The sequence below is a fragment of the Mustela nigripes genome, chromosome 6 (assembly GCF_022355385.1).
Source record: "Mustela nigripes isolate SB6536 chromosome 6, MUSNIG.SB6536, whole genome shotgun sequence".
Lineage (NCBI taxonomy): Eukaryota > Metazoa > Chordata > Mammalia > Carnivora > Mustelidae > Mustela > Mustela nigripes.
In genome coordinates, this window is record NC_081562.1 from 31,197,350 (window position 1) to 31,208,689 (window position 11,340).

An 11,340-nucleotide genomic window follows, 5' to 3' on the forward strand; every position below is an offset into this window, starting at 1 on the left:
GCGACTGAGAAAGAGAACTTCTAAGTGTAGAACATCTCTCTCCAGTTTTTAGTACTGATGAGAACTGTTCAGCATATGTATATGAGGAAATACTCAAGGTCAGTGTAGTGGATTGAACCATGTCTCTCATTCATATCTACCCAGCACCTCAGACTGTAACATTATTTGGAAACCTATTCCTTTGGCAATGTAATTAATTAAGTCAGGATGAGGTCATACTGGATTAGGGTGAGCCCTAAATCTAATGACAGTTATTCTTATACGAAGAGAGAATACAGAGAAATGCACAAGAAAGAAGGAATGCCAACGACTGCTAGCAACCACTAGAAACTAGGAAAGAAGCATGGAATAGATTCTTCCTCAGAGTCTTCAGAAAGAACCAACTGTGCCTGACACCTCGATTTTGGACTTCCAGCACTGGCAGAGAATAAATTGCTACTGCTTTAAGCTACCCAATTTCTGGTAATTTATTGTAGCAGACCTGGGAAAAATAATGCAGTTAGGAAAGGATTAGATAAAAATTCTCAAATACCATATAGTGGCGGGAATAGTTTCTCAGCAGCCAGAATGAAAATCCTCATAAATAACAGTCTATCAGATAGAGTAGTCAGAAGTGTCTTGTGTCAGTAGCAGAAGAAAATTTGACCGATTGTAAATGCTGCTATGGTCTTATATATCAAAGATTAAAAATGTGGCTAGAAGATATCAGGGAAATTCAAATCAAAACCACATTGAGATATCAACTTACACCAGTTAGAATGGCAAAAATCAGTAAGGCAAGAAACAACAAATGTTGGAAAAGTTGTGGAGAAAGAGGAACCCTCTTACAATGTTGGTGGGAATGCAAGTTGGTACAGCTACTTTGGAAAACAGTGTGGAGGTTCCTCACAAAATTAAAAATAGAGCTACCCTATGATCCAGCCATTGCACTACTGGGTATTTACCCCAAAGGTACAGATGTAATGAAAAGAAGGGCCATATATACCCCAATGTTCATAGCAGCAATATCCACAATAGCCAAACTGTGCAAAGAGCTGAGATGCCCTTCAGCAGATGAATGGATAAAGAAGATGTGGTCTTCTTTACACAATGGAATATTACTCAGCCATCAGAAAGGATGAATACCCAACTTTTGCATCAACATGGATGGGACTGGAGGAGATTATGCTAAGTGAAATAAGTCAAGCAGAGAAGGTCAATTATTATACGGTTTCACTTACTTGTGGAACATGAGGAATAACATGGAGGACATTAGGAGAAGGGAAGGAAAATGAAAGGGAGGGAGAAATCGGAGGGGGAGATGAACCACGACAGACTGTGGACTCCAAGAAACAAGCTGAGGGTTTTAGGGGGTGAGGGGTTGGGGATGGGTGAACGTGGTGATGGGTATTAAGGAGGGTACAGATTGCATGGAGCACTGGATGTTATACGCAAACAATGAATCATGTAACACAGTACATCAAAAACTAATGGTGGTGACTAACATACACACACACACATAAATTTCTCAAATAAATGCATCCCAGAACAAAGCTCTAAAATATTTATAGTGATATATTAAAGTAAAATGCATATATATGACATCTATTAAAACACTGCATGGCATGTGAAGAAATAGAAACATAATCCATGAGGAGGAAAATTATTCAATCTAAAGTGACTAAGAAATGACACATACAATAACATTAGTAGAAATTAAAGCCCTAGAACATGGAGAGATCAGGAAACATAAAAAGGCTTAAAGAGAATTCCAAAGATGAAGACAACATCTGAAGTGAAAAAGAACTAGAAAAAAATTAAAGGCAGATTAGACATTGAAGAAAAAAGATCACTGAACTTGAATACATTGCATAAGAGACTATCCAAAATGAAAAAAACAAGAAAATAGCTTTTGGAGGGGAATAAAAAGAGCATTAGTCTGACAATTTCAAAAGGCTTAATATACATGTAATTGGGATCCTAGAAAAGGAGAAAATAATGAGAATATATTTTAAGAAGTAATAGAAAATTTCCAAAATTTCCATTAAGTAAAACCTACAGATCCTAAGCTCAATTAACCTAGACACAAGACACATGATGATAAAAAAGAGTGACTGGAAGTTTGCATTATATAACCAACTTCACCCAAATTTTGTTTTAAGTTAAATATATCCTAGGGTAGTGATATGCAGCAGGTGACTATAGTTAATGATAGTGTATTGTGTATTTGAAAATTCCAAAGAAAATAGATCTTAAAAGTTCTCATCACAAGAAAAAATTTTTGTGTAATTATGTGTGGTAATGGATGGATATTAACTTATCATGATAATCATTTTTCAATATACATGTATCAAATCATTACACTGTATACCTAAAACTAATACTGTTATATATCAATTGTGCCTCAATTTTTAAAAAATAGAGAAAAAATGACAAAGAGAAAATAATACAAGCAGGCAGAGTAAAAGACACACTACACGTAGAAGCATAAAAATAAAGATGACAGATTCCCAGTGAAAATAATGCAAGCTAGAAAATAGTAGAGCAACATTACCAGAGTGCTGAATGCATAACAATCAATGCAGAATCCTATACTCAGAATTCAAATTATTTTTCAAAAACAGATGTAAAATAAAGATATTTTTATATGTAAAAGCTAAAACAATTCAGCACCAGCAGACCTACAAATCAAGAAATGTTAAAGAAAGTCCTTTACTCACAAAGAAAAATGGTACAAAATGAAAATCACATTGAATGTAAACAGTTGAAACAGCTCATTTAAAAAAATATTATTTAAAAATATTACAAGAAAGGAAGATCCAGCTTTATGCAGCTTACAAGAAGTCAACTTTAAATATAATATAAATATAAATATACTGATAGATAAAAAGGCAAAGGATGAAAAAAGATAAACAACATAACACTAAGAAAAAGAAGATAAAGCAAATTTCTGAGTAAAGACCAGGGATAAAGTATAATCAGAGATAAAAAAAAACTCATTTAAACACAAGCCTAAATGTTATGCACTTAGTAACAGAGCTTTAACTCACATGAAACAAAAACTGATAAAACTACAAGTAGAAATAGACATAATTATAGTCACAGATTTTAACATCCTCTTCTCAATAATTATCAGAACAGTGGATAAAAATCATTAAGAATATAAAAGACTTGCCACTTAACTGATCAAGTTAAAATCACTGTACCATTAAGTAAAAATCATTGTTTTCATTCTGGTGGTTTCACAAGTACACACATAGGTCAAAAGCTACTAATTTGTACATTATAAATATATACAGGTTTTTAAAAAAATACTACACTTCAACGAAGCTATTAAAAAACCTCAATATAAATCAAAGACTTTCTGAAACACTTTTAATCTTAACATTAAGAGTAAAGGAAAGAAAAAATTAGAAAGAAAAACTGAATTTCATACCTGGTGAATACTGGAAGTTGGGACTGAATAACCTGGACTCTAATTACAACAAGTAATAGTGTACTGAACATCAAAACAATGAGTTTTATTAGTGTCTGCAACATAGAAAATGGAATACTACTCTTTCCACGGAAAAACTGTCCAGCAGTAGTCCATAATAATGGCAAAGTATACTGCAAAAGGAAAAAAGAGTTTTAAATAACAATATACTATAATGTTTTCAATGCAGGATTTTCAAAATGCAAGATTAGTTATAAATTGACTATAATTATAAAATCAATATAGAGCAATTTGTGAAACTGATAATGAATAAAACTGAGCCAAATAATCTTATCTAATACTGAATTATATTGTACAATATTACTGTACACATTCCCAAATTGCCTCCTGATTCCATTATTGAAATTCAAAGAGTTGTCCTTAAAAAACTAAAATGAGTCATAAAATGTTCAGTAATTTTCAATGGATTTGAAGATAAAACATGGTTTCTTGCAATTTTTTTTGGTATACAGATTAATTTACATAATGATGTATTTAGAAAACAAGTTTATTACAAGAGAATTTAGGTATGATAAAGGATAGCAACAAAAAACCATATTTCTCCTTACCCCTTGTGCAATAAATACTTCATATACACAGCAAATTCCCACAACTGTTATTCCTTGCTCTTTACACAATGTTGCAACAGCAACTAAAACCACTGTCAAGGCAATTGGAGTCCATACTGCAATTTAAAAACAGAAAAATATAGAACTACACAAAACAATTTTATAACATCATAAACAGATATTTTAAGTTAGACAACTATTATAATAAACTTTACTTGTGATTCTATATTGAAATTCATGTTATTTCCCACTAAGCTGTACTTTACATTTTAAAATGTATTCAAATGTTTTAAGTGATTTTTCCTTTACATACTGAAAACAAAACATCAAGACATATAACTTATACTAAAATTTTTTGTGGAGAAGAGAAACTCATAGGCTGGAAATTTTTTGTGGAGAAGAGAAACTCATAGGCTGGAGTGTTGTGACTAATGAAGTAATTAATGAACTATCAGTTTGTAATGAAGACAAATACTTTATTACACAGACATCTGTATGTTTAATTAAAAACCTGAAACTGAAAACTACTGGGCAAAGTAGACTAACATCTACTAAAAAAAAAAAAAAGTATAAAAACTGAAACAGGTTCATGGTAAGAATTTTCTATTCTTTTAAAAAATTTGCTATAGAATATTTATAAGTTCTATTTAAACAGAAAACCTACTTCATCAACTTTAGCAAACATCTACTAGTAGAACAGTAATTTGATTACAGAAGAATTAATTGTGAGAGTAATTCTGGATCTACTACTAGCTTGCTTTGTGACCTTGGGCAACTTTTCTGAGATCATTTAGCTACTGGAAAATATAATCTCTAATTCTTTTCCAGTTTAAAGGATATATTGTAGTATGATTGTGTGACCTTAGGTTTATTTATTAAGAACATTAATCAAAGTAAAAACTCAATTAATCCCAGGTATAAATAAAAAAACAATCTATGAATCTAATATATTTTCTTTTCTCATTCGGCTTAATACAGAAATTCATTTATTTTTGAAATTGCTTTTAACTTTAAAATACTCTATCGATTAAATTATTGAAAGCTAAACAACTCAAAAAACTTTGAAACTGTATAATAGTATTCCTTTCCTCAAAAACAAAAACAAAAACAAAAAACCCTTATATTCTAGTTAGATCGAAACCAAAACTACGAAAGTAGGAGATTATACCAATGGGATATGAGGGCAGATATAATCATACCCATTTTTAAGGTGAGGAAATAATTTTGGAGGTCTAAAAAAAAGTCATGCACAATAAAGAAATCATGACTTTATCCTGGTTCTTCTGACATTAAATTCAGAGATTCTTACTAGTTTGTAATTACATTCCAGGACAGAGAGAACAAACAGCTGCCTTATGCAATGTTGGATTCAATCTTAGCAACTAATAGCTCTAGTAAAGGCAAGAGCTTTATTGAAACCAGTCACTTTAGTTCTTCAACTTTTGGTGGCTGTATTACTGTGTGAACAAAAACTTTGATTTTATAAACAGCTCTCTGTGGTTAAAGTTACCATGTATGATTTTGTCCAAAACAAGTCTCCCAGCTAAATACATTAACAATACTTAAAAATAGATACACGTATAAGTATAGATTCAATTTAAATAATTAAAATCCATTCCAACTTCAAAAAATAAGCTTCTAAACTGATTTTACATGTGTAAAGATATAAACCTCCAGCAATCACATATTCAGACCATTATTCCGAGCTAACTGCTACATTTTGTGGGGAGGGATAACAGTCAAAAAAGTGAAGATGTACTTGTCAAATGATATGTGCTATGAAAAAAAATAGAAGGTGAAAGGAAACCGAAGGGAATGGGAAGACGAGTGGTGTACAGATGACATTTGGGCAGAAACCCAAGCTAACAGAAAGGAACAAAGGCCCTCAAGTAGATCATGCTTTAAAAAAAAAGAAGGGGGTTATGGATGGGTCATTAATAGCCTAGAATTTAAAGTAATCAAATAATTACAAATTGAAAAAAACCTGCAAAGGACAATATACATTAGAAAACAGTGAATACAAAGATGATAACAAAACTGTTTATTGTCTCAAGTGTAAAATTACATCATGTGGAATATGAAGTATTATGGAAGCTAAGAGGATAGAGAGAGGTTCAAAAGCAGGGTCAGCATCTTTTTAATCAGAATTGTTTAATTGTTCACTTGGTCATTTGCTAAATACATATATAATGAACCCTTACTGTATATAAGGAACCATTCTAGGAAATGGAGACAGAAATGTACCCATATTGCAAATCTTAGAAGACACTATAAGTGTTTGGCTAAATCACTTATTTCTTGAGCCTTAGTTTACATTAATACAAAATTAGGCTCCTTATCATCAGTACTTTGGGTCTATCATGAGAAAATTGTCCAGAAATGTAGGGAAAAAACTCAGAGTTACATTTTAAGATGAATCAAATATAGGTTACCATCACGTAAACTCTTTCATGACCACTGTTCCCACACTTGTAAAAAGCCATTTTTATTGCCTGGAGCTTGTTTTCTGCTAATAGCTGGCAATTTGCAGGATTAATAACCTAATTTGTACAAAGCATTTTTCAGGGTGGGCCACACGGTAGGGACTCAATAAGTAGCTGAACTATGATCAACACATAATAAAAGTTATATTCCAATAAGCTTTCAACTTTACCTAAACAATACAATTCACAGCCTTTACAGGTGTTATTATAGAAGGACAACTTAAGTATTAGTAGTTGTACCATTTATAGATAACAGCACATGGAACTAAGAATGACTCTAAAACTCCTATATTCTAGGGTAACATTTTTAAGTTAAAACATACAGAATCTGTTAGTCATAATGAAGTATAAACTACATGCAAAAAATTTTTAATACTGATAATGTTGCATATCACGTTCATATGTCCATACATGCTGAAGTAGTACAATATATAAAGATAAACCCAAGTGTGGCATACATTTTATAAGAAACAGAGTAAATAAACATTACTTGATCAAGTTTTATAGATATAGAGAAAAAAATTAAATGTTAGACACTCACCTATGGAATTATCTGGTCCTTTTGATCTGGTATATGACAAAAATGCAGCTAGAAAAAAGATAGAGGACAAAAGTTCTGCTCTTCCTACAACACCTGTTACCTAAAATGGAAAAGGGAGGGTAGTTCATATTAATGAAGACTCTCTTGAAAATTTAACTACCATATATAATAACAGCATAAATAAAATAAAAATAAATAAATAAATAAAAATAAAAATAAAATTGCCATAATTTTTAAAGCACACATTCCAGTTTCTTAGACATTCTCTGAGTGCCCTCATGTGGTGAATTTGTATAACTTCCATAAAAATAAATTTACCAGTGACTCTACAATAGTTTTTTGATTACTATTTTGAAATAATTATAGACTCACAGGAAGTTACAAAAATAGATACAGAGAAGTTCTGCGTACTATTTACCCAGCTTCTCTCAACAGAAACATCTTAAATATTAGTATAGCATCTAGAATAGTTCTTAATTAAAAAAAAAACCCTAAGACCTTACATATTTTCTTAAAATACAAGTATTCTTAAAATATAAAAATACTCATAAATTCAGTAAGTTCTATCTCATAATAAATGTGTAAACTCAAGACAATAAACTTTAAATAAGTTCTTTTTTGGGGTTACTGGGTAGCTCAGCCAGTTAAGAGTCTGACTCCAGTTCAGGTCATGCATGATCTCAGGGTCTTGGGGATCAATACCCACACAGGGCTCCCTGCTCCCTCTCCCTCTGCCCTCCGGCTGCTTGTGTTCTGTTTCTCAAATAAATAAAAGTCCCTTTTTTAATTCTAAAATTTTAAATATAAAACGCTCAAACCCTTTCCTTTATTCTGAACTCACTGTAGAATTTAAAACCACCTATCATGGGACGCCTGGGTGGCTCAGTTGGTTAAGCAGCTGCCTTCGGCTCAGGTCATGATCCCAGCGTCCTGGGATCGAGTCCCACATTGGGCTCCTTGCTCCGCAGGGAGCCTGCTTCTCCCTCTGACTCTGCCTTCCACTCTGTCTGCCTGTGCTTGCTCTCGCTTGCTCTCTCTCTGACAAATAAATAAATAAAATCTTTAAAAAAAAAAAAACAAAAAAAAACCACCTATCATTTTTGTAAATGCATGGAAAAATGTTCATTCAACTAGACATAAAAAGTTTCAAGACAGTGAGAGAGATACACAAATCCCTTCCAATACACACAGACCCATTCAAGTACAACAGAAGTTAAACATACTTTTGCTTACAACTGAAAGCCTATAACAAAGCAATAAACAGTCCTTTTTGCTCTGATGAGAGGCAATTTTGGGGTTACAAGGTTATCAAGAAAAAGCTGTAATATGTCTTGGTAGGTAGGGGCTGACAGACATACTGGTACAGCAAAGACAGTTCACAATTTTAAAACGTGTGGCATCAGACAACATGAAAGTACTGATTATTTTCATCAGTTACAATGTTTACATATATTTTGCTGTATATTTACATACATTTTCATTCTTTTACTTAAATTTGTTTTATTATTTTCTGTCCTTTGAAATACACTGCAAAGTTGACAAATATTTTAAATCTATATTCATAAAAAAACAATTAGCAAAGGACTATGTTCATTTATACTTCACATTATTCATCTTGAGCAATTATATCTTACGTCCTTAAATAACAAATGTTTATGTTTCAAAATTTGTTTTAAATTTAAAAATTTTAGGGGCATCTGGGTGGTTTAGTCAGGTAAGTGCCTGCCTTCAGCTCAGGTCATGATTCCAGGGTCCTGGGATCGAACCCCACATTGGGCTCTCTGCTCAGTGGGAACCTGCTTCCCCCTCTCCCTTTGCCTGTGGGCTCCCCTGCTTGTGTGCTCTCTTTCTAATAAATAAATAAAATCTTAAAAATAAATTAATTAATTAAAAAATTTTATGTAGTAGGAAGTTAGACTCTACACTAGAAAGTTAAGACTTATATCAATTCAAAAATCTTCAAATATTTTAATTAAGGCCATGGTTAAATTTTTTCTTAAAAACGTACCATTATAGTCACTATGTAAGCTTTGTTTAAAAAAAAAAAAAAGAAGAAGAAAAGAACAATGATTGACAGTTTTACTTACTGCTTCTGTGTGTATTGGGTGCACTGCAAAAAGTAAAGAAGCAATCATACTACTCTTGTTGTCCAGAAAAAGTTTGCAGACTTTAAGAAATATCACACTAACCACAGCATGAAAAATCATATTTAGGAGATGATATGACATTGGTTTCAGTTCACTAAACAGATAATTTAAGCGAAATGTCAACACTGTTAAGGGACGGTAAGACTTGTGGCTTCTTTCCTAAAAGGAAAAAAAAAACCAATCATCATTAAAGTAGGATGGTCCTTCACGGCACATAAACTAATCCTTGCATTTACTATTAAAACAATCTACTTTTGGCTGAGATATAGCAATAAAGTAAAGAAATGTCCCAAGGACAACACAAACCTAAAAGATAGTTTTATGTGTTTTCCTATTTCCTTAGTCCCAAAACAAAGGCAATTTCCTCCTTTTGCAAATATCCCATCCCATTAACAGTAGAGGAAGAACATATGACTATTAATTCCTCTTCAATACAAAAAATTTAAACAAAAATAAAGCAAGACAATAGTAGCATTGATCATATTAGAACACAGGATTCTCTCCAAAGCCTCCTTTCCAATCTATTACTAATACAAGCATTTATGTAACTGCTGCCCAGATTCTCAAAAGGAAATAAAAGAACAAAATGTTTACCAGGTCAGTTTTAATAGTGAAGACTCAGAAAAGTACTAATTGTTTAATGGAAAATACCTTCATAATATGTAAGCCTGAATATATTAAACCAAAAAAATCCCCAAATACTACACACATAATAACACAAGAACAAAAACTTTCTTAGAATAACAGAATAGATACCTTTGTTATGGTAGTATTCCTGGCAATAAATCAAATTTTAGGTGAAGCTGCTGAATTTCTTTACCGGTTAGAAGTTTCATTTAACCAGAAATATTTTTACCGTAAGATAAAAATCAAACCAGATTTAAGAATAAAATACACAGGACAAAAACACATAAAATAGCCTAGTTATTTTTTTTTTTAAATTTTATGTAAGGGTATTCACACTCACCTTCTTTGCTCTCATACTCCTTACCATATTTTGCTGTAACTCTGATATTACAAGTGTTGACTTAAGCCTGTTCATCCCTACTAGGGAACATTAGGAACCATGAGAAACAAACATTTCTCAATTTGAAGACAGGAACATTTTAGTATCTCTGTATGGACTACAAACACCATGAGTGATGTTAACTAGAATGCTCTTTGCTGTTTAATTTTTGTACATCATTTGATTTAGCTAAGCTATACAAAATTTTTTTTAAGGCATTATACTGAGCTGCCATGATGTGTATATAAAAGTAAAAAAAGGGCTAGAAACCTTTTGAGTGCCTGAAAGGTTACCAAAGTTCCAGTGGGACATATTTGCCAGTCAAAAGGATGAAGTCCAAAAGTGCAGGGAACAGGTTATTTTTAATTGCAATATGCAAAAATGTTTTGTTAAGTAAATTAGAAGTACAATCACAGCTAATGGCCAATTAAAAATTAAATTATTGGAGGAGGAGTCAAGATGGCGGAGAAGTAGCAGGCTGAGACTGTTTCAGCTAGCCAGAGATCAGCTAGATAGCTTATCTAAAGATTGCAAACACCTGAAAATCCATCGGCAGATCGAAGAGAAGAAGAACAGCAATTCTGGAAACAGAAAAACAACCACTTTCTGAAAGGTAGGACCGGCGGAGAAGTGAATCCAAAGCGACGGGAAGATAGACCCCGGGGGGAGGGGCCGGCTCCCGGCAAGCGGAGGAGCAACCGCGCACAAAATCAGGACTTTTAAAAGTCTGTTCCGCTGAGGGACATCGCTCCAGAGGCTAAACCGGGGCGAAGCCCACGCGGGGTCAGTGTGGCCTCGGGTCCCGCAGGGTCACAGAAGGATCGGGGGTGTCTGAGTGTCGCAGAGCTTGCAGGTATTGGAACGGGAAAGCCGGCTACAGAGACAGAGCCGACAGTAAGCTCGCAGCTCCGTGTTACCTTGAACCGGTCGCAGGCCATCCTCTGGAACTCTATGGAAAGCACTCAGGGAACAAAAGCTCCTGAAAGCAAACCCGAGGGGATTACTCACCCCGGCCCCCCGGGTAAGGGCGGTGTAATTACGCCTGGGGCAAAGACACTTGAGAATCACTACAACAGGCCCCTCCCCCAGAAGATCAACAAGAAATCCAGCCGAGACCAAGTTCACCTACCAAGGAGTGCG

At 33.5% G+C, this 11,340-nt stretch overlaps 1 protein-coding gene across 1 annotated transcript in view; it reads right to left on the bottom strand.

Moving 5' to 3' along the window:
- Positions 1-11,340, bottom strand: part of TMTC3 (transmembrane O-mannosyltransferase targeting cadherins 3) — a 66,515-nt gene that overhangs the window by 35,213 nt on the left and 19,962 nt on the right. Inside the window, exons 3-6 of the mRNA XM_059402375.1 lie at positions 9,135-9,353; positions 7,048-7,147; positions 4,024-4,139; positions 3,416-3,588 (exon numbers count right to left, since the gene is read on the bottom strand). Coding sequence (XP_059258358.1) covers positions 3,416-3,588; positions 4,024-4,139; positions 7,048-7,147; positions 9,135-9,353 — 608 coding nt within the window. The remainder of the gene's footprint in view (positions 1-3,415; positions 3,589-4,023; positions 4,140-7,047; positions 7,148-9,134; positions 9,354-11,340) is intronic.